The sequence below is a fragment of the Protopterus annectens genome, chromosome 6.part0, assembly GCF_019279795.1.
Source record: "Protopterus annectens isolate FY-2018-M chromosome 6.part0, PAN1.0, whole genome shotgun sequence".
Classification (NCBI taxonomy): domain Eukaryota; kingdom Metazoa; phylum Chordata; order Ceratodontiformes; family Protopteridae; genus Protopterus; species Protopterus annectens.
In genome coordinates, this window is record NC_056737.1 from 300486571 (window position 1) to 300511693 (window position 25123).

The 25123-nt window shown below is 40.8% G+C and overlaps 1 protein-coding gene across 1 annotated transcript in view; it reads right to left on the bottom strand.

Annotated features, from left to right (window-relative positions):
- KY (kyphoscoliosis peptidase) overlaps positions 1 to 25123 on the bottom strand; it is a 538508-nt gene that overhangs the window by 181193 nt on the left and 332192 nt on the right. The window contains exon 9 of the mRNA XM_044073511.1: positions 4977 to 5094. Within this exon, the coding sequence (XP_043929446.1) occupies positions 4977 to 5094 (118 nt within the window). The remainder of the gene's footprint in view (positions 1 to 4976; positions 5095 to 25123) is intronic.

Genomic DNA, 25123 nt, shown 5'->3' on the forward strand with positions numbered 1-25123 from the left:
CTGGTGGATTGTTTTGAATAGGAAATGATTACTGGTGGTTTGGGATTGTCTTTTAGTATAAATGATGATGCAATGAATAGTAGTTTAACATCTGATGAAGTCTTAATGAATGAAAACGCTGGCAACTGTACGAGGCGTTTATGTGTGTTGTGTACTTCATTTTTCATACATTAAAGCCTTTTAACCCGGTTTCGTAGTTTGACCCTTCTATTGGTGCCTATTTGCTAGTTCAAAACTATAAATCAGTTACAAAAACATTAATCAAAACAAAATGACTATTTACATCTCAGTTCCCCCTATGAATTCTATACCTTTATGATGACATAGACCCAAACCCCAGACCACTATGCACAGTCACTAAAACAAAAAACGCCTTAAACAATACCCCATCATTTCCTCTGTAAGAGTAACATCCACAGACCAAAGTTCCTCAGCATTAATGCCAAAAGTATCTGCAACAAAATAACAGACTTGCATGCTCTCGTAATCCATCACGGCCTGTACAACATGGTTAAAACCAGAAATCTTGAACACCAAATTCCTTCCACCTGGCCATTATATCCTAAGTGCAGACAGGCAAAGACGAAAAGGATGAGGCGCAGTTAATATAAATCCAGCTAACCACCAGCTATCACTATACCATCATTAATATCTATTATTCAGCAATACAGAGATCCTCATCTCCTCTTTAAAATGAATCTGCACCACACAGACCTGTGCATTGTTGCCCTACATATCCACTAAGAAATAATATTTCCAAAGCAGAGGACATAATCTCTTGTGTATCTTGTTCTATAACCCAGGAAACCATCAGACTTGAGGTTCTACATATAGACTGGAACCAAACTTTATCTGCTATTCCCACCACCACCATTTATTTCTCTGCAATTTCCCAACCCATTAACACCACAACCAGATGCAACAAGCATACAGCTAAGACCTCCATTCTTGACTGGCTACTATCATCCAAACCCATAAATATTTCTAAAACTGGAACTCTATCTGATAACATCAGTAATCACATCCCTAGTTATGCAATTAGACTCACAAACTACATGACTAAACAGCATCTCTATAAAACTGTTCGTATCCTATCCAACTTTAATTCAGATGACTTTGTGTCATCACGAAGGCAATATCATTTGAACCATCTTAAAATACTCCCTCTAGATGAAGCTACAAGAAAATTTAACAACATATTCATCAATATACTAAACACATATGCTCCCCTAAGGAAAAAAAGAGTTGAGCATAATCCCATATCATGGTTATCCTCTGCCACCATACAAGTAATGAAAACTAGTGACAAATCATGTAGATCCTGGCAAACTGTTAACCCCCCCCAAAAAAAAAATATACTAAAAATATAAACAGCTAAGAAACAAAGCCAAATATAACATCAGACATGATAAAAACATCACTATAGCAGGCTTCAAAGAGCCCACCAAATAATCCTATACTGTTTTGGACATCTGTCCAAGGCCTCATAAATCCAGGTCACCACGCACATCCCATCCCCCTACCCTGAGCAGCCATCAGTTGTAATAGCTAGCGACTTCAGTTCCTATAGCTTACAATCTGTATCCTCTCTAATTAAGATCAGCTCCACCAACAATCTATAACCATTTCACCAACCATAACCCCTCTATAGATGCACAGAATAAGTTCTCACTCAAGCCTGTGTCTATGTTCATCATAGCTAAAAAATGCAAGTCTGGCTTTGATAATTTCCCATCAGAATACATTAGAATAGCCACTAAGGCTTTTGCATATTTTATATCAATACTCATTGACATAGCCATCTCTGAATACCATGTCGTATCCATCTAGAAAAAGGCATACATACTTCCCCTTCATAAAGGGGGGCACTCTACCAATCATAACAATTTTAGACCTATTGTAATTTTGTCTCCATTATCCAAAATTCTTAATATATAAATAACCAGCTAATTAAACTATCAAATCACAAATAATCTCCTCTCCTCTTCTTCTCATGGCTTCAGGACTCCTTGTAGTACAACCACTGCCTTAATTCATTTTGCCAAAACCATAAACAAGGACAGAAACCCAGGGAATCTAACATCTCTCCTGTTCTTGGATCTATCAAAGGAATTTAATACAGTCTGTCATGAAAAACTGTTAGGAAAACTTTCCTGTTTAGCCCTGTCCTCCAGCTCAGTTTCTTGGTTCCACGGTTACCTATATGGCCAAAGCCAAACAGTTTTACAAAAGCAAGCATACTCCCCATTCTTAATGGTCACAATAGGAGGACCACAAGGATCCGTGTTAGTACCACTACTATTTAATATACTTATGAATGACTTACACACAGTCAACAAACATGCTACTCTGATACAATACTCTGCACTCAATCTAAAACCAATACTAGAACAAACGCAAGACTCTTAATTCATTTAAATCATGGCTAGACAGTTTACAACTCCTGTTAAAGCCCAAAGAAAAGAAGCTGCTACTATTCAACCCAATAGCATTCATCCACGGTGAATCCCAATTCCATGTCGCCTCCTTAAACAATACCCCAACAGAACAAGTTTATTATATTAAACTTGTACCCAGCATAATCAATGACATATGAAAGCAACCTCCACTTTTAAACTACTGTCAAAAAAAGTTTACCAAAAAACTTAGTCAACTGCACAGATCAAAAGCATTTCTGACCAAAACAACTAGGGAAACCATTGCTAAAATCTGTTTATTTTATACCGTCCGTCTGATTACAAATCTTCAGTTGAATATCTAAAATAAAATTGAACAATGCTATAATACAATAGCTAGATTTGCAGCAAGCACTCCTTACAAAGCTCATCACTGCCTTACCCTAAAACAGCTCAGCTGCATGAACCTCAGTCATTACTTACACAACTATCAACTCCTATTTCTTCTCAGCCTAATAAACAACCCAGCCAAGTACCCCACTCTAACAGGCTTGCTCATAAACTATGCCCCAAATATACAATTACAAAGATAAATTCCCGCTATCTCTCTCTGCATTCGTCCATCCTTTCTGATGTACTGCTCTTTCCTACGGGACTCACATTCCCACGCTTGCACAGTATATCAGTACAGTGCAGGGGAGTAATGGAGAAGACAGAGTCTCAAATTACTCTTTCTTTTTCTTTCTTTCTTTCTTTGACCACGATTTTACAAAGGACAGCCTAAATTCAGGGAAAATCAGGTACACTTCCGATTATTTATTTTTGGAGAACATGCTTGATTTTTTCTCGTATTTTGTAAGCAAATGCTGATAGAAAAGTCTGGCTGCTCAATGGTACTTCAGTGGCCGTCCTTTTTTCTATTCTTATATGCTTGATTTACAATTGACATGCTACCTTGGCTGTCCAATCAGCATGCACATTTTTGAATAAAATGAACCTGTCATTATAAAATACATAATAACAAATTCCACCTAGGCAATAATTATACAGTAATTAATTCCTAAGTATATCATACAGCCTGGTATCCTACACAGTAAATATCAGAGAGCAACTGTGTAGTCAATGGAATGCAGTTATCCTTCATCTAAAGAAAATTAGGCATTGGATCAATACCAAACATAAACTATGCAAATAATACTTATTTAAAATCTAATATATCATTATTTTGAATAATAGCATTCCGAGATGATCACATGGTCTGTTTTTACTAATTCTATGTCTCTTGTGTTATGTTGTCTGTATAAATTCATTATTATTATTATTATTATTATTATTATTATTATTATTATTATTATATATATTATTATATATATATTATTATTATTATATATATTATTATTATTATATATATATTATTATTAATATTATTATATATTATTATTATTATTATTATTATTATTATTATTATTATTATTATTATTATTATTATTATTATTGTAACATTTCTGGAACATGAATATGGAGCCTCCCTGGGTATCCAATGAAAAGTATCATTGTGCCCAGTCAGATTTCCTCAGTAATCAAATGTAAAATAAATCTTATATAGATATGTGGATACAAACACACACACACACACACACACACACACACACACACACACACACACACACACACACACACACACACACATCTATGTATATGAGTTCACTTCAGAATTTCGAATTCCTAAAACCTCGAATTCCATATGGTTGAGACCATATGATCGAAGTTTTGGAACTTTGAAATTCTGAATGGAGATCTGTATACAGTGTGGAACAGGAGATTTCCATTTTCCTCACTGTAGTGCGAGCCCGGAGTTGGTATATTTAAGTAGCTGGGGTGTGGGCAGGCAGGGGGCTGGCATCCTTGCATAAAAGTTGAGAAAGTTGTTTTTATTTCAAACTGTCGAGATTCCAGAACTTCAATCATATGGTCTCGACCATATGAAATTCGAAGTTTTGGTAATGCGACATTCAGAAGTGAATCCATGTATCTTTATATATATATATATATATATATATATATAAATATATATATATATATATATATATGTGTGTGTGTGTGTGTGTGTGTGTATATCTCGGCTGGAGTGCCTTCTGTGTGGAGTCTGCATGTCCTCCCCGAGGTCGAGTGATATTCAAAAGGCATGCGTGAATGGGCATGCCTTCGCTGAAGGTTGGGTGTCGAGCTGGCAACTCAGCACCATAAAAATCTACTGCCAATCCTTAGCAGACCTGAGTTCTGATGTGGCAACCCCTACCCGGGAAAAGCCAAAAAGACAAACAGCAACATGTGTATATATGAAACTGAAGAGCTAAAATAACACACCTACATTCGTGCATGCACTTACACACACACACACACACACACACACACACACACACACACACACACACACACACACACACACACACACACACTTTATGATTTTATAGAAAACATTGCAGTTTAAAATTTATTGTGAGAAAAATATTGTAGAAAAACAGAAAACATCTAAACAAACTAGGTTTTTAAACTCTTGTATATTGTAAACAACAGTACCTGCACATCTGTTTGAACAATCCCGCATACCCGGAACATACAGCTTGTCTCGTGTGTAAAACATCATCTGGTGCACAACGTCTTAGTCTTTTATTGTGATATCCTTTTACATCATATTCTGTAACAGAATTATCATAATCATGAAATATGAAACAGAGCAGACACAACATAAAGAGCATTGTGCCACTAAACATAAGCCAGAACTGGTGTTCATAGGTTAGTACTAAGCTAACTGCCCTTGCGAGCCATTTCAAACCTTGCACTTTCTGCTTGTAAGGCAAACACCTTAACCATTAGGCCACCCTCCCAACCCTTCATAAGAATAAAGAGATTATCAAACTTTGCCAAATTTGGAAAGATCTCTTTTCTTGTCACATTACTTTTTTATTTCTAATATTCATTTCTATTAATGTCAAAATATTCCCATACTCATGTTGGAAGTAGTTTGTGAAGACTTTAGTACTTCAACAGCAGTACTTTGGAATACTGTTCTCTGCAGAGATTACGTGTCAGTCTATATATATTTTTGCAGATGTGGTGTACAAGATACAATAATGTCACTCTAAGGGTCTTACAGTAGCACTTGGCATCATTTGTGGTTGTAAAGTCACAAAGGTGTAGAGCAACAATACTTGGCAAATGATCACAAGAATCATAAGCTACGTAGGCATATATAAAACACTTACACGTTCTCACCGCCCAGGTATGTGTTACTTTTATGACAAAACAATGGTTAATCCCTTCTTCTATGTCCATAACCCTGCCATCACATTTTCACATTTTCTATCAAGTGATGATTTTTTTGAAAGACATACCTCATTTTGCATTTATGTTATAGGAACTGCACTTCTAGGGATTAATAATTTAGTAAATCTACAATGCAAGTGAGGAATAAAACACAATTGCTTTTAGATGAATTTTAGTTGATTAACTATACGCTTTCTGTTTATGACTTATAACCGCATGGTTTCCCTGCCCACCTTAGAATGACGAAGTTGGTAGCATCCTACTGTGGGAACAGAACACATGTATTAGACCACAGATCTATGCTCCATGGAAGAAGGGGGGGTGCTGACCATCTGACCATCCTATGAATGTTGTGTCCCCCCTCCCCTGGATGAAAGAAGCTGGGAAATAAGTCAGATAACAGGGGAGGGGGCTCAGTTTTCAATGGGAGGTCAGCGAGATCAATACTTTCTCTGTAATCATATGTGCTACTTATACAGGCAGCAGAATTATTTATCAGATTACCTCAAAATAGTGTTACTTTTCATGTGAACCCATCATAAAATTAATTTAACATGCTTTTTCTATATTCAAATTCAAATGACAAGACTCTTCCATATTATACAATAGATATATGCACAGTGAGTGAGTAATGCAACCCTTACAATGTACATATAAACACAGAACATAAATCACAATAAAACAATTAGAGCTAGTTGCAATAAAGTAATACTTCTTACCAAGCTTTGTACATACTAGATGCATGCCTATGCTGTACTTATCAGCAAGTGATTGTCCAACAGCACTAAGACAATTGAGAATATATGATATTTTTGCATAATTCTTATAAAGTTTTAAGCCCATTTGTTGTAAGACTGCTAGGGCAGTTTCAAAATGAAGCGGTATATTTCCTAGTTATAACTGATAATTGCACTATTGCTATCATATAACTGCCCCCAAGACTGTGAAAAAGAACAGCAGGGAAAGGCAGTCAGTTGCCAGACAGTGCAAAATGTTATACAGAAAAAATTACTTCTCAAAGAAGTGACTTTGACCACAGAGACTGTACATGCTTACATTCCTAAAACTGATATCTCAGGTTATGGGTATTGCTACTGCACGCAACACAAACTACATTTTGTCTAAATCCATATTTGTTGCTTATAACTAGGGTCCAGTAGCCATTATATAAAAAGCAAAATTGATGGTCGAATAAATAAGGTCACTGAGATAACCTTTAAACCTACAATTGTGAGGAAGGTCCCTGCTTCATTTAGCATTCTGGAAAAAAACTGCCTATGCTTCCTTATGCTTGACTCTGCCTTTTCAATATCACACACCATAATCAACTCATATAACTGTGATGCTGTCACATCATATAAGTCATGGATTTTCCTCCATCTCTTAAATAATATCGTATGTATCCATGGTGAATTTTTCTTCAATTCCTGAAAGAAATATGAAGTTGAAGGGGGTTTGAGATGATGGCTAAGGAGATTACCTCACAGACACAAGATACATAGTTTGTTTCTCACCTTTAAAAGAGAAATTGGCTAGGGTTAAATGGCCCACAGTTGCAACCTGCTTAATGCTTACCTAAAGGTTCTATAGAGTAGTGGTCATCACATCTGCTTTATCTGCAGAAAATCCTGGGTGCAATCCCTAGTAGTCACATTATATGGGTTGGGGTGTTATAATGGTTATGGTGTTCACTTCACAAACACAAGGTACAGTATTTGATTCTCACCTTTGAAAGGGAAATTGGCTAGGCTTTTTTTTTTGATGCAAGATTACCTACTTAAAAGCATCAGATTTCAAGTCCTGCATGTTCTGCAGTGCAATGTCCAGCTGACACTGACCTTCACAATGGGTCCCAGTATCAGTTTCCAGCTGTCCAGGAGCTTCCTGGTCTGCCAACACTATTGTCAGTTTCAAGACTGAAGAGCTGCTGAACAAGTGTTTTTCATTTGTGTTCATCTGGGCTACTAGATACTGCTGCCCCCTCTGATTTAATCTAATTGCCCTGGAGGGAGATACTGCTGCAGACGTATAATCACTGTGCCAGCTTTGCCCTGTCTGGGCTGTAGAAGGTTGTTGATGAGTACCCTGTCATTGCATGGACCCAGATGTGGTCAAGTTAAATGCAGGCATTCTCATTGATATCTATGATGCAAATTTGCTAAATTTTTGAATGGGGTTAGGAGGATGGCCTAATGGTTAAGGTACTTTCCTTACAAGCACAACGGTGCAGGGTTTGAATCTTACAAGGGATAATTGTCTAGGCTTAAAATGGTTCACAAGGGCAATTAGCCAAGTACTAATTCATGAACCTCAATGAAGTCATTTTCATACAGTAGTCTTGGAAAAGCATACCTTTTGGCAAGGTAAAATGAACTTTCTGCAATCCTTAGCTATGGACAACAGCACTTCCTTATTTTGAATAGTTAAGCGACCTCAAAATAATTTGGCATTGTGGTTTATTCCAGGGTCTGATGGTAGCCTGAATACCCTATGCATGCATTCAATCAAAATTTAATGGGAAATGCTCAGTGCCTTTGGTAATTCTTACTGAAGCAACTGAACCAAGTCTACTTCTGTAGCACTTTCCTTACACCCCACTAATCTTAAATTGTTCCTATGCATACCATTTACCATATTATCCAGAGTGCATGCTAAAGTTCCAAACAAATAATTAGCCTTCTGGGTCAGCCTAGCTTCCTGAAAGCACTTGGAGTTATTAGCAGCAGCTATTTCCAAAAGGCTAACTTTATGTTCTAATATTATTTTGGAAGCTTTGGATAGGGTTTATGTGCAGGTGAGCAACCCAATATAGCCCAATATAAGAGAGGAGGGAATTTTGGTGGGCATCTGCATGAAATAAATTTATGTAAAGATATTTATTTTGTTATTATATATATATATATATATATATATATATATATATATATATATATATATATAATGTTTTTACTCACAAAATTGTAGATACTGTTACTTACTATTACTGGGGCTTTCTCTTAAGAAATAAGGATTTTGTCTGCACATTCCGGCTAGGCTTATAAATGGCTTCGGGCAGATAGCCTAGTACCTATCTATGAACTTATGAACCTATTTTGCATGATAAACTGTTCCTTTCTTTCAAGATTGGCTGTAGTATTAAGGATCTGATTGTTCACAGTCACTTTTCTACACTAGCGGTGACACTTCTGTTAAACTTGATGATATGGGAATGGTGTCACTTAGCATATGTTCAGTTTGTAAATATGTAGTTACAACTTTCAAAATAAGAATGCAGGACTATTTGAAGGATGGGAGGTTGGCATAATGGTTAAGGTGTTCACCTTACAAACACAAGTTCTAGGGTTTGACTCTCAGATGGGATAAATGGCTAGGCTTAAAATGGCCCACAAAGGCAATTAGCCTAGTATGAACCTATAAGAAGATGAAAAGTCCTTTAACAGTTTATTTTAATTTATGTCATGGAAGGGATTGTAGTGGTTTAAAAAGTACTATTTTGGAAAAGGTGAAAATTTTATATGGTTCTGATTTAAAAAGCAAAGTGCTGTATAATGAAACAATGTTCATTTTAAAGTATGGGGCACTGACACCTACTGGTTTAAATGTAGACTGGAATTGGAAGTTACTATAATTGTAGGGATTATTTGACTGGAGGGTGCTTTATTATTTTATTAAATGTGTTAATTTGTGTGTGTAGTTAAGGATGTGTTTTAAACTTGTTTAAAGACTCTTTAAAGGCTAGTGAGCCGAGGTGCTAGAGAGCTTTCTTTGTTTTAATAAATTCTTGGATATATGGCTTTGTAGTTGTTATTTCTTCCTAATTTTGGTGGTTGCAATATAACTTTTAAGCTCTGCCTTCACATCTCCTTACACATTGATGGGATTAGCTGTTCATGTTCTATAATAAGAGTGAGAAATATTAAGATACAATCAAACACCCTAATACTGAGTGATTTCAACTACCCTGCCATTAAATGGGAAAACTATTCGTGTACCAACACCTTTGCCCAACAGTTCTTGGAATTCATAAATTCCAATGCCCTGGATCAACTAATCCATAGTCCTACCAGGGGCTCCAATATCCTAGACCTAGTCATGGGAAATTAATGCTCCACATCTATGGTCACCCCCTCGTTAGTCAGATCTGACCATAAGCTAATCACCCTTGACATCCACATCCCACCCCCACCCCCCCCAATAAGGAAACATCTGTAAAAAAAACTCCAAAGCCAACTTCATGCTACTCAAGTCAGAATTGACAAATTTCATGACACCCATGTAGATGGGAACTGAAAGTTTGACTGCTGAATCCTACACTAAGGCACTGTACGAGCACATCCACTCATGCATGAATCTTGCCATCCCAAATAGAACCAAGATGCTCACATCCAAAAAAAGGAAGCCAATCTAGTGGTCCCCTGCCATAAACAAACTTTACAACAAAAGGAAGAAACTGTTACAGAAAAGAAGAAAAGCCTAGGATGCAAAAAACTCCATTACCAGCCTAGGTAAGAAGCTGAGATCCATCATAAAATCCTCCAATGCTAGTTACGAAAATAAAATTGCCAAAGATTCCAAAGACAACCAAAAGACATTCTATAGCTATGTCAAGAATCTAAATGGTAAGGCTCAGATCTCCTCTGAGTTACAACAGAATGGCATTAAATATAATGATCCCAAGGATATAGCCAACATCCTGGCAGATTGATTCAGTGCCAACTTCACCCCCTCTCAACCCCTAAAGGGCCCACCCCAATACCGAAATATTGCCAAATTCCAGTAATAACGGCCACACAGGTAAAAACCTCACTCTCCAAAGCTAAGAATACAGCATCCATGGGACCAGGCAACATCCTGGGCTGTGCACTACATGAACTACAAAATGAACTGGCACCTCACCTAAGTGTCATGTTTAATCATAGCCTCACCTCAGGCTCATGCCCACTGAGTGGCGCACAGCTACAGTTATGTCACTCCAGAAAGGGGGATCCACCTTGGATCCTGGGAACTACTGCCCCATCAGTCTGACGAGCCTGATCTGCAAGGTCATGGAACATATTATCATGGAACTTATAAACAAAGACATTGGCAACCTTCAAACACTGGACCCCACCCAGTTTGGGTTCGTGAAGGGCCGATCTTGTCTCTTGAACCTGACTGACTTCTTCGAATCAGTCTCCAGAGCTGTGGATGAGGGTAAGGCAGTCCACACAGTCTATCTGGACCTAGCCAAGGCCTTTTGACACCATCCCCCACTCTGGATTCATAGATAAACTTACTAAGCTGGGCATTAATCCCTACATCATTCGATGGGTTGCCAACTGGCTTACTGATAGAACCCACACTGTAAAAGTAGCCGACTCCAAATCCAGCTCCAGACAAGTGTCAAGTGGAGTACCTCAGGGTTCAGTCCTGGGACCACTCTTGTTTGGCATCTACTTCTCTGAAGTACAGGCCAACACTAAGGGACTCTGGCTAACAACATTCGCAGATCACTGCAAACTTGGAGCCATTATTGAATCCCCAAATTATGTGGATATTCTACAAAAGGGCCTTACAGAAACAGATGTTTGGTGCCAGAGCCAGGGGCTCAAGCTCAATGCCAAGAAATGTATAGTTATCCCCTTTGGGAAAAACATGTACCCATGAATTACCACATAGGTGGCAGTACACTAAACACCAAAAGTGTGGTAAGAGATTTATGGACACAGGTGGACAGTGATCTCACCTTCGATAACCACATCACCACAACAGTCAGGAAATCCTTCTATGTAGCACACCTCATCACTAAGGGCTTTTCATCCAGAAAAAAGGAGGTCATTGTCTCACTGTACTCATCCCTCAGTAGAGCCATTATAGAATACAATGCCCAGTTTGGTATGTACCTCTCAAGATATCTGCAGCAACTGGAAAGGCTGCAGAAATACCTCACTAAAAGAATCACAGGCCTAAAGCAGATACCCTATGCTGACAGTCTAAAAAATCTCCAGCTATACTCTGTCGCATATCATCTACTCAGCAGCGATGTCTGCTTAACATACAAGGCCATGTCAAACCTAGAGCTGTTGGACATGCTACACTTAAAGAAATCCCAATACCTCTTAGTCACACACTCCAAAGATCTAAACCTTGTCATCACAATGAACAAAACATGCTGGAGGGATAGGTTTCTGACCCAGAGACTCCCCAGACTCTGGAATAGACTGCCCATACATGTCAAGCAGAGCACCTCTTTGGCCCTCTTCAAAAGGAACCTTGATGATTGGACGGTAGATAGGAAATTCACCCCTGGGAATCACACAGTTGCCCTGCTAGACAGGGGTCCAGGGAAGTAAATATTGTGGGAATAAATTGCCAGGGAATTGTTATGGCTAGGCTTGCATAGGCCCTAGGGCCGATAGCCTAATACCAACCTATGAACTTATGAACCTATGAATACCTTGCTAATTAAAGCAGTTAAACCATTTAAATTTTGCTCCCCCACTAGTACTAGTCTCATGCCTGCTTGGTCAGCTGCACTTCTGTTAGGAACCACTTCTTTGTGTCCATTGCAATGCTTGCTAGTATTCATATATTAAACACTAAAAGATTCAGTGGGGGGGGGGGGGTAAAATTATGAGTGAAAGCTGTGTATTAATCTGCAAAATCACAGACCCCAAAAATTACGCCACCAGCATGCTGACTATTGGCTCCACCCAAAACTTTTGTTTGTGTCTTTTCGGCTTTTCCCGGTTAGGGGTCGCCACAGTGGAACTCCGATCCACTAATGATTGGTAGTAGAGTTTCACGTGCTGGCTTGCCAGGCCTAACGCACAACCTTCAATGAAGGAACGCCTGTTCACGCATGTCGCCACACAGAAGACACTCTGAGAATCAAACGGGCAACGTCTAACTGTGAGGTGACAACGCTACCGCAGCACCACCACCGCAGTGGCTCCACCAAAACTGAATTTTACAATTTACAGTTTGTGGATCCAAGCTATATATTCATGTAAAATGTTGCTAACAAGTCTGACTATTTAAGAAATCATGCAATTCAGACCCATACTGTCAGATGTCTACCTTTGTTCCACTATTTGTGACCTTTTGTTTGATACTTTCCACGTTTGATTCATAGTGCTCTTTTTTAAAGAATTAAAAATATAAAAAGTACTTAACCTGAAAATTCTGCTACAGTTATACAAATTAAATAGAAAATATCAACATAAATTGTATCACTTGCCATTCAAGATTTTAGATGAAAGCATGGCATGCCATGCCCAGAAAGAGCACTTCATGATTCACCATAATGAACTGTTCATCAGAGTCAGAGTCAAGAGATTATTCTTTCAATATGTTTGCATAAATTCTCCCTATCATATAACTAGGAGGTAAACTATACACAGCTTTATGCCATATATAACTACAAAAAGAAGCTTTTCAACACACATGAGCACACAGAGACCAGTCAGTATGGGGCTGGTTTGTCCCTTTCTCCCAAGATCCTCAATAAGACTCCCCACTGGCACAGCTATAAGGTCCAGATTTCACCCTAGTGGTCAAGCCAAAACCTCCAGCACCCTCTTTCTTCCAGCAGGGTGCACTGTGGTTACATTTTAGAAGCTCAGAACATATAACACAGTTTGTTTACATTATGTTTTCTTACATTTGCAAAAACACGCCTGTGGATCATAAGTAATATTTACAATGACATAGAATTATTTACAAAATTCTATCTGGCTGGGCTGGCAGCCCTCACATATCCCCCCCCCAGAGAACTCAAGATAGTGTTTCAAGTGTCACTTGAGAAATGTTGCTTGAGAGGGATAGATCTGTCTGGGTATACCTTACCCATTCCCTGTCTTGAGAGCCCATCTGCATTGGTGTTGCTAACCCCACTGCAGTGCTCCACTGACATATCATATGCTTGCAACCCTAGGCTCAATCTTAGCAACTTGGCATTTTGCTGGCTGGCTAGGTGTAACCATGTTAGGGGATTGTGATCTGTAACAATCGTGAATTTCATTCCATACAGATAAGGCTAAAATTTCTGCAGTGCCCATACCATGTCTAGACATTCCTTTTCTACAGCTGCATAGCATTCCTCCCTGGGTTGGAGCCTATGACTGAGATAAACCACTGGGTGCTCTTCTTCCTATGAAGAAATCTGGCTACTTACAGCCCCCACCCCATGGTTTGGAGCATCCACCTGCACAACAAATTATTTTCTGCAATCTGGACTGGCTGACACAGGGGGTCCTCCCAAAGCTTATTTAAGCTTCTGGAATGCCATTTCACATGCAATGGTCCACACTACCTTATCTGGCCTGTTTTTCCTTGGCAGGTCTGTGAGGGGAGCAGCTATGGTACTATAACTGGGGACGAACTTTTTGTAGTATCCTGCTATCCCTAAGAATGCCCTCACCTGCTTTTTGGTAACAGGCGCAGGCCATGCTGAATGGCTTCCACTTTGGCAGGGTCTGGCCTGATCTCACCACTCCCTAGTCTATGTCTCGGGTAGGAGACCTCTGCCATACCCTCCTGATATTTGCTTGGCTTAATGGTCAGTCCTGCTCTTTGTAGTCTGCCCAGCACCTCCCTGAAATACTGAAGGTGCTCTGGCCAGAGATGGCTGTAGATGGCAATATCATCTAGGTAAGCAAGGGCAAACCCTCCTGCTCCTGCTAGGATATGATCTACCAGCCTCTGGAAAGTTGCTGGGGCATTCTTCATCCCAAAGGGCATCTTTGTGAACTCATACAAGCCAAAAGGAGTAAAAAAGGCTGACCTCTCTCTAGCACTGGGAATCAAGGGCACCTGCCAGTAACCCTTGGTAAGATCAATGGTGGCAAGATACTTAGCCCCAACCAGCTGATCTAGGGCTTCATCTGTCCTAGGCATTGGGTAAGCATCTGACTCTGTGTGACTATTTAATTTCCTGTGGTCCACACAGAACCTGGTGCTGCCATCCTTCTTTGGCCCCAGCACCATTGGGAGGACCAGGGACTGTTGGACTCTTGCATTACCCCTACTTCCCACATTTCCTGTATCTCCTCCCTAAGACTCTGTTTGACTCTCTCAGGCACCATATAAGGGGCCTACCGAATAGGCGTTTAGGGTCCTGTATCCACTTGGTGATGCACCAGATGAGTGCACCCTGGTTTGCCAGTGAACATGTCCTCAAACTCCTGTAACACTGCTTGGATTTCTCGAACCTGGGTAGGAGATAGCTGCTGGGACATTGCTACCCCTTCCAATGAAGTGTCAGTCCGAGCGTCACTGAGGAGCTCTGTCACCAGATCGTCCTCAGACTCCTCCTGCAATCCACTGCAAATACTCAGCTCAAGACCCTCCCTATTATGGTAAGGTTTCATCATGTTAACATGGTACAATTTGTGCCCCTGCCTCTGCCTACCAGTTCTACCATGTAGTTAACATCACTGACCTTCCTTACAACCTTGTAGGGTCCTTCTCAAGTTGCTTGCAGTTTGTTGTGTCTGACAGGAATGAGAACCACTACCTGCTGCCCTATAGCATACTCTCTAGCTCGAGCATTCCTGTCATACCAGACCTTTTTTCTGCTGTTGGGCTTCTGCCAGGTCCTCCTGGGCCAAGGCCATGAGTTCCCTGAGCCCTGTCCTGAGGTATAGGACATATGCCACAACAGACTTCTTGTGAGATTCACACTCCCCTTCCCACTCATCATGAATTAAATCTAGAGGCCCCCTCACTCTATGCCCATACAACAACTCAAAGGGTGAAAATCCTGTGGATTCCTGGGGAACCTCTCAGTAAGCAAACAACAGATGGGGCAAATATTTGTCCCACTCTCTCTGCAAATGCCCGTAGCATAGACTTGATTGTAGAGATTAACTTTTCAACAAGACCATTCATATGGGGATGGTAGGGGTGGTCTTCAGGTGCTTTACCCCACAGTACTTCCACAAACAACCCAGCAGGTCTGACATGAAATTGGCACCTCTATCAGTCAGTATTTCTTTGAGAAAACCTACCCTGCTGAAAATCTCTAACAAAGCATTTGCCACCTTTTCGATCTCAATGGAGGACAAAGCCACTGCCTTAGGGTATCTTGTAGCATAATCTACTACCAATAGGATATACTTTTTTCTTGTGGAACTTGGGGTACTCAGAGGACCCACAATATCCATAGCTACTCTCTGAAATGGCTCCTTAATCACAGGCAAAGGCATCAAAGGAGCTCTCACCCTGTCTCCTGCCTTGTCTACCTTTTGGAACTGCTCACAGCTCCTGCAGTACACTGTTACATCTCTGGAAATCCCAGGCCAATAGAAGTTCTGCATAATACATCTCCCTGTATGTTGTATGCCCATATGACCTGCTAAGGGAATATCATGGGCTATGGCTAGAAGTGCCAGATGGTAGGCTCTAGGCACTGCCAACTGTTGTATCCTCTCACCTTCTAGCCCTCCCTCACTCTCTATACAGTAACCCTTTCTCCCAGTATACAGAATCCCCCTTGAGAAGCCTCACTAGCTACCTGCCTCAGATCTTGTAATGTAGGGGCTGAGAGCTGAACCTGTCTCAACTCTCTCTTTGTAACCCTTCCCAGCTCCCCCTCCACAGGAAGTCTGGAAACCTCTGACAGTGGTGCCTCACTATCAGCCTGGGTACTACTACTCATCTCTACTTTTGCAGTCACCCTGTCCAAGGGAACATCAGTACTTACAAGCAACTGTGGCTCGCCTTCAATCTCACTGCTACAGTGTAGCTCCCTCCCTAAAGTAACCACCTCACCAGTCCTGGCTGCAGGTGTTTGGTCTGTCTGGGTCTCCCCAAGGCTACCAGGTCCACATGGTTGTCTTCAAGCCTAACTGCATGAGCACATGGTACTGCATTATCAAAATCATTCCCCTATCAGGACATCTGCAGGGATATCCTCAAACACACTTACTTGCTGGCTTCCTTTTCCACCCTCACAGGTCAAGCTGAACCCTAGCCAAAGGTATCTGGAATGGGGTCCCTCCTAAAGCTCTGACTGGATTAGACTACCCAGGCAAGTAGTGCTCCACTGTAACCATTGCAGGCTTCACAATGGTTATGTCAAAGGCTGTGTCTCTCTTAACAATGGCCTCTTTGCCATTCACTATGATAGGATATAACCTCTGGTGGTAGTTTGACAGACTTGTTGTCTCAAGACAACCTACTGTTGGCATTTTGTCCTTCCCACTTACTGGCTCCCTCACCTTTTGTTCCCCACCTCGCCTCCGTGGACATCTATATGCCACGTGGCCCCACTGGTTGCATTAAAAACATTTAACCCTAGGTCCTGGACATGTACTTTGACTAGTGACTTCCCCTGCTACTGTCAGTTTCTGTTGGGGCAGTCTGGGCTGCCCACCATGTGTTCCTTTATACCCATGAGCAGCCCTGGGTGTCCCTTTCCTGAGCAGTGATGCCCTGCTTGTTAGGTATAGGTCTCCTTTCTTCCCAAACTTATCTGAAGTAGCACATTGTCTATCAGCTAACCAGATCCTCATGTCCTCAGGCAAAGTGCTAAAGGCTTGTTCCCTCACCAAAAGGTCTACCAGCCCTTCAAAAGTGGTGACCTGACATCCACTCACCCACCTATAAAAATAAGTGCTTAATACAGCAACATATTCACACACATTTTCATCTGCCTTGCGTCTATGCTCGTGAAATCTTTTCCTATAAGCATCTGGTGTTAGCTTAAAAAATTCTAGCAAACAATTCTTAACAGCAGTACAATCAAAAAAATCATGATCATATAATTTAGACAGCACAGTTACAGTTTTACCATGGAGTAATGTGGTCAGGAACCATACCCAGAGCCTTTGGTCAACATCATACTGTTTACATACCCTCTCAAACATATGAATGAAACTATCAAAATTATCCCCCTCTGTAAACTGCAGAAGAAATTTACTGAACTTTTGTGCTTCTGGGGTTATTCCCTTCTCATTACCTCCATGACTCTGGCAAAGAGTCAGCATCTCCTTTTCATGCTGCCTCTGCCTCTCATTTTCCTCAGCTTCCAGGTGTAGCAGTTTGTCATTCTCCTCAGCCTGTAGACATCTCAGTCTCTCTTATGCTTGTGTTTCCAAATGCCTGGCCTCCAACTCAAGTCTCTTTAGCTCCAGATGGCTTTAAGTCCCCTGCAGAAAGGTTGAACTGTCCATTCTCTGAGTGATGTACATCTCCATGGCCAGTCTGATCATCCTCCTGGTTGCTAAGTGACCAAAGCTGCAATAATGTCTGCTTCAGTCAGGTTTCCATGCACCAGTCCTTTAGCCTGGCACATCTCAGCCAAATGGCTCCTTGTCAGCTGACCATACTCCTCTGCTGACATGCTTGCCTGCTCTCTCTGACTAACTAAGCTAAAAAAGAAATATAATAATTGTCGTCTGAACTCTGAATATTCACTGTGGGGCTGATTTAGAGCATAAAACCACCTTCAGTGATCACTGTACACAAGCTACAGGAATTCACTATCCACACCAATGCAAGCCAATTAGTATGTGGCTAACTCACCATCAAACAAGTAATATTTGATTTGGCTATCTCACCACTGCCAAACAATTAATATGTGATGCCCATGCACTGGCCCAGTAATCAAGGTGCCTCAGTCCTCACTACTAACACCAGTCAGGGACATGCACATTGGGGAGGATAAGAAGTACACACACACAGTAAAGTACAATTTCCCTTAAGAGCACACAGAGATCACAGTCAGTTTGGCGCCGGTTTCTCCCTTTGTCTCCAGATCCCCAATAAGACTCTCCACTGCCACAGCTATAGGGTCCAGATCTCAGCCTAGTGGTCAAGCCAAAACTACCAGCACCCTCTCTGTCAACCAGTGCTTCATGTTCCTGCCCAAGTAGCTCACACACACACACACACACACACACACACACACACACACACACACACACACACACACACACACACACACACACACACACACACACACACTTTGAGATAAGAGTTATATACAAACATACAGACACTCCTGGGGAAGGCTGGCACAGGTAATCCAGCTATTCCCCCTACACTCCAGACTATAAGGTAGAAATCACTGCCACCAACCACTATTATCAGCTACTATATGGCTCTTCCCAAAGGGTGACCAATTTCACTGTGTAACATTACTGTTATCCATATATTAAGTGTGACTGAGCAGCATGACTATTGGAGTGGCTTGGACAGTATCACCAAATACATGCAATGTACTCTAAGAGCTTACATTATCTCTACACAAAACAGCCACAGCTGAAAGGTTTAAAAATATTTAATAATAAATAATAAAAACACAAGACAATATTCAGTTCAACACAGTTCTAATCAAGAGTTCAGAGAACACATGAAACTTTTAACACGATATTGTAGGATAGTCTGACATAAATATAGAAAACAGCTAGGCTAATCTGGCTATATTTCTATCTAACTCTATGAGAAATACTAAGTTCATAGGTTCATAGGTTCATACTAGGCTATCTGCCCTAGGGCATTTATAAGCCTAGCCAGAGTGTGTTTGGCTTTCGCCACCCATTTTAAATGAATTTTGCTATGCCCTTTTTCGAGGTCTAACAGTGACACAGAAGTGATACCCGGGGTAAACCTACGATCTCCCATCCACTCATCAAGATTCCTCTTGAAGAGAGTCAATGAGGGACTCTGCCTAACCTGGACTAGGATTTTATTCCAGAGTGAAGGGTGCCTCTGGGTTATGAATCTGTCCCTCCAGCATGTCCTATTTATTTCAGTGCTGAGGTTCAAGTCTCTCGAGTGCGTAGCTCGATGGGATTTGGATTTTTTGAGGTTCAGCATGTCCATTAATTCCGGGTTGGACATGGCTTTATATGTCAGGCACAGATCGCCTCTGAGCAGGCGGTATGCCACTGAGTAGAGCTGGAGTTTCTTTAACTGGGCAGCATATGGCATCTGTTTGAGCCCTTTGATCCTCTTGGTGAGGTACTTTTGGGGTCTTTCCAGTTGCTGCAGGTGTCTGGTAAGGTACATCCCAAAAGGGGCATTGTACTCAATTATGGTCCTGATGAGGGATGAGTAAAGAGGCATGATGACCTCCCCTGATCTAGATGTGAATCCCTTCATGATTAGGTGGGCTATATAAAATGTTTTTCTAACCACTTTGGCCACGTGGTTGTCGAATGAGAGATTGCTATCAACTTGGGTCCCCAGGTCCCTAATTACTTTTTCTGCACTTAATGGATTACCACCTATGTGGTAATTTGTGGACACTTTGTTTTTGCCAAAGGGGATGACTATACACTTTTTGGCGTTTAGCTTGAGGCCATGGCTCTGGCACCAGTTGTCTGTTTCTATGAGGCCCTTTTGGAGGATGCTTGTGTCAGCTGAAGAGTCGATTATGGCACCCAGTTTGCAGTGATCTGCAAACTTTGTCAGCCACAGTCCTTCCGTGTTGGCCTGTACCTCCGAGAAATATATACCGAACAAGAGAGGTCCCTTGTAAGTGGTTTGGAGTCTGACATGGCTCCAGCAATTCTAACCATGTGGGTTCTGTCCTTGAGCCAGTTTGCAACCCATCTAGTGACATAGGGGTTTATATTTAAGCTGGTGAGCTTATCTATAATGCCCGAGTGGGGTATTGTATCGAAGGCTTTTGTGAGGTCCAGGTAGGCTGTGTGGACCACCTTCCCCTCGTCAATGGCCTTGGTGACTGTTTCAAAAAAACTGTCCAGGTTTAAGAGGCAGGATCTGCCCTTAACAAAGCCAAACTGGGTAGGATCCAGTGTCTGTAGGTCCCCAATATCTTTATTTATAAGGTCCATGATGATCCTTTCCATAGCTTTGCAGACCAAGCTAGTCAGGCTTATGGGGCGATAGTTTCCAGGATCCGTTGAGGCACCACCTTTGTGGAGAGGGACCACTGTTGCTGTACGCCACTCTTTGGGTACATATCCTGTAGTAAGGCTGAGATTGAACAGTAGTTTTATGTTTGGGTTTAGCTCTTTTTGGAGTTCATGTAGGACGCAGCCCGGGACACCGTCTGGTCCCATTGATGCTGTGTTTTTTGCTTTGGAGAGGGCAGCTCTTACCTGAGCATCTGAGATGTCAGGGGGGAGCACTTTGCTGGGATAGATATTTGCCCTTTTGGTGGGGTGGGGGAGAAGTTTGCGCTGAACCTGTCAGCTAGGATGTTGGCAATGTCTGTGGGTTCGATGTATTTTTTGTCATTTTGGACTAATTCTGATCATATCTGGGAATTCCCATCCAGGTTCCTAACATAACTAAAGAAAGCCTTGTGATTATCCTTAGTGTCCTGTGCAATTTTTCTCTCGAAGCTGGCCTTAGATGATTTTATGAGTGCCCGTAGTTTTTTGCTAATACTGATCAGAGATGCCTTCCCTTTTTGGGATTTTGCTCTATCATGTAGTAGCTTCCTCCTTCTATTATATAGTTTGTTTATGTCTGGGGTCCACCAGACAGGACGTCTACCTTTGGAGGATAGGGTCTTGGTTTTATTTGGGATTGCATGATCCATGCATTCCTGAAGGTGTTCATAGAATGTGTTTATAAAGGATTCTGCGGTCTGGGCCATATTTTCCACAGGCTCGGGGGCTTTGAAGGATTCCACCTCAGTTTTGAGAAGTGTGAAATTTGCTTTAGAGACGTTTTTCACTGTGGTTTTCTGGGCAGGGGGTGGGGTTGGGATGTGAATATCCAGTGAGATTAGTTTATGGTCTGATCTTACCAGTGAGGGATACACTTCTAGTCTGGAGCATAGAGACCCCATGTTGGTGATGATCAGGTCCAGTATGTTTACCCCTCTTGTGGGAGTGGTAACAAGTTGTTCCATAGCATTTGAGTTTATAAATTCTAGGAACCTTTGGGCTAGGGTGTTGGAGCTAGAGTAATGCTCCCAGTCTATGTTTGGGTAGTTGAAGTCGCCCAATATAATGGTGTTTGGAGAGACCTTCATATTTTCCAGTGTTCTCAGGAAGGCCGAGTGGGGTTCCTGGGTTTGGGAGGGTGGTCTGTAGCAGGCTATAAACTGGAAGGCAGTTTTACCCATTGTTAGTTGCACATGGATAGTCTCTAATGCTTCGTGCTGTACCACCAACCTGGAGGTGTGGATATCTTTGACGAATATTGATACTCCCCCTCCTTTTGTGGTTCAGTCCAAGTTTTGGGGCCAAAAAGCATGGTATGAGGTATAACTTGGTAGTGCTGGGGTGCTCTCGGGAGCCTTGAACCAGGTTTCTGTTATTGCACAGATATCGATGTTCTCCATGCTAAGGAGAGTTTCGAGTGCATGCATCTTGAGGTTTAGACTTCTGGCGTTGAGTAGCATTACTCTTAGTTTCTTATCCCTTGTGATACCTATGGAGGTGGGTTTGCCTTTTGAGCCTTGAAAATACCTATGGAGGTGGGTTTGTCTTTTGAGCCTTCTAAATAACTGCTTACATACAGAGCAAAGAAAGTACCTGGTGAGTTTTCAGCTTTAGACAAAATCCAAAATGCTCAATCTTTCTATCTGGGAAAGTCTTAAATTGATATACACATTACTGCTGAGTCATTTCACATTACATCATTTCTGACACATCTGCTAAAGTTTCCCAGGCTTGCACCTGCCAGGAAACTACAGCAATAAAGGACACTTTACATATAAAACCGAGTAATTAACTCTTGTCCTAAGACAATAGAAAGAATTTCTTAGTCTAAACATCCTGTCTCTGAGCTTGAGCTCAAACAGTCAGAAAATGCTTCACTTATCAGATTTCTTCCAGCAGGGTGCACTGTGGTTACATTTTTGAAGCTCAGAACATATAACAATTTTCATTTAGTTTTCTTATATTTGTAAAAACATGCCTGTGGCTCAAATTAATATTTACAATGACACAGAATTATTTACAAAATTCTATCTGGCTGGGCAGCCCTCACAACTTGAAATTAGTTAATGGGGTTACGATTCATTGTTTTGTAGTTACAAGCAAATATATGATCTCTGTCTTCTTTGCCTATATCTACCAAGGTTGATCCTCAAGAGCAGAACATAAATCAGCTATTTTAGTTCATAGATTAGTACTAGGCTGATTGCCATTGTGAACCATTTTAAGCCCAGCCAGTTACTCTAAGTGAGAATCAAACCCTGCATTTTGTGTCTGCAAGGTAAAACACCTTAACCATTATGCCAACCTCCCACCAGTAAAGTATTGTATCATCTATTTTAAATACGTATCACGTTGGCCTTCTTACCTTCCAATATACATTAAAGTGTGGAACATAAAAGCATGTTCCACAGAAATACCTTACTAAAAGGATACAAGGCCTAAACATCATGCTCTACATGGACTGACTCAAATTCCTGTCACTATACTCGGTAATCAACAGACAACTAAGAGGTGACCTGTGTCTGGTATACAAGGCATCCTCTGATCCATTACTTATGAATTTACTACACATCAGCTAGTCAAATGGCATCAGAAATATTCAGTCAAGGGATCTAAATCTCTTTAGCAACATCAGCAGAATAGTTTGGAAGGTCAGGTGTATTTTTCTGAGTATGCCGCTTCTATGGAATAGACACCCTGTCCACATAAAACAAACTTCATCCCCATCTGTATTCAAGTTCAACTTAGATCTATGGATAGGAAAGAGAAAATTTACACCAGAACTTTCTCTACACTACTAATGGACAGAGGCAGCTCCTAAATGCTTTATCCCATGCACAGGTCCCTTCAAATTATCTATGATATGAGGCCAGGTATTCTCATTAGAGATAATATATAATTATCGCACATGGGATGGGTAAAGCCAATCTATAACCAAATAGGATAGGTCATTTTGAGTACAACAAGGGAAATTTCCTGGAGTTAAAATGTCCTGCAAGGGCAGCTATCCTAGTACTTACCTAAGAACCTATATAACAGGCATATATGCCTGATTAGCAAAAAATCTCGACAAAAATGCTGGCTGTGTTCTTATAACTTATTATGCTGTTTCTGAAAGCATTGTCTGCTACTGTATTCCCTGTATAAGCCAACTTATTATGCTGTTTCGGAAAGCATTGCACGCTACTGTATTCCCTGTATAAGCCAACTTATTATGCTGTTTCTGAAAGCATTGTACGCTACTGTATTCCCTGTATAAGCCAACTTATTATGCTGTTTCTGAAAGCATTGTACGCTGCTGTATTCCCTGTATAAGCCAACTTATTATGCTGTTTCTGAAAGCATTGTACGCTACTGTATTCCCTGTATAAGCCAACTTATTATGCTGTTTCTGAAAGCATTTTACGCTACTGTATTCCCTGTATAAGCCAACTTATTATGCTGTTTCTGAAAGCATTGTACGCTACTGTATTCCCTGTATAAGCCAACTTATTATGCTGTTTCTGAAAGCATTGTACGCTACTGTATTCACTTTATAAGACAACTTATTATGCTGTTTCTGAAAGCATTGTACGCTACTGTATTCCTGTATAAGCCAACTTATTATGCTGTTTCTGAAAGCATTGTACGCTACTGTATTCCCTGTATAAGCCAACTTATTATGCTGTTTCTGAAAGCATTGTACGCTACTGTATTCCCTGTATAAGCCAACTTATTATGCTGTTTCTGAAAGCATTGTATGCTACTGTATTCCCTGTATAAGCCAACTTATTATGCTGTTTCTGAAAGCATTGTACGCTACTGTATTCCCTGTATAAGCCAACTTATTAGGCTGTTTCTGAAAGCATTGTACGCTACTGTATTCCCTGTATAAGCCAACTTATTATGCTGTTTCTGAAAGCATTGTACGCCACTGTATTCCCTGTATAAGCCAACTTATTATGCTGTTTCTGAAAGCATTGTATGCCACTGTATTCCCTGTATAAGCCAACTTATTATGCTGTTTCTGAAAGCATTGTATGCCACTGTATTCCCTGTATAAGCCAACTTATTATGCTGTTTCTGAAAGCATTGTATGCCACTGTATTCCCTGTATAAGCCAACTTATTATGCTGTTTCTGAAAGCATTGTATGCCACTGTATTCCCTGTATAAGCCAACTTATTATGCTGTTTCTGAAAGCATTGTATGCCACTGTATTTCCTGTATAAGCCAACTTATTATGCTGTTTCTGAAAGCATTGTATGCCACTGTATTCCCTGTATAAGCCAACTTATTATGCTGTTTCTGAAAGCATTGTATGCCACTGTATTACCTGTATAAGCCAACATATTATGCTGTTTCTGAAAGCATTGTATGCCACTGTATTCTCTATATAAGCCAACTTAATATGCTGTTTCTGAAAGCATTGTATGCTACTGTATTCCCTGTATAAGCCAACTTATTATGCTGTTTCTGAAAGCATTGTATGCTACTGTATTCCCTGTATAAGCCAACTTATTATGCTGTTTCTGAAAGCATTGTATGCTACTGTATTCCCTGTATAAGCCAA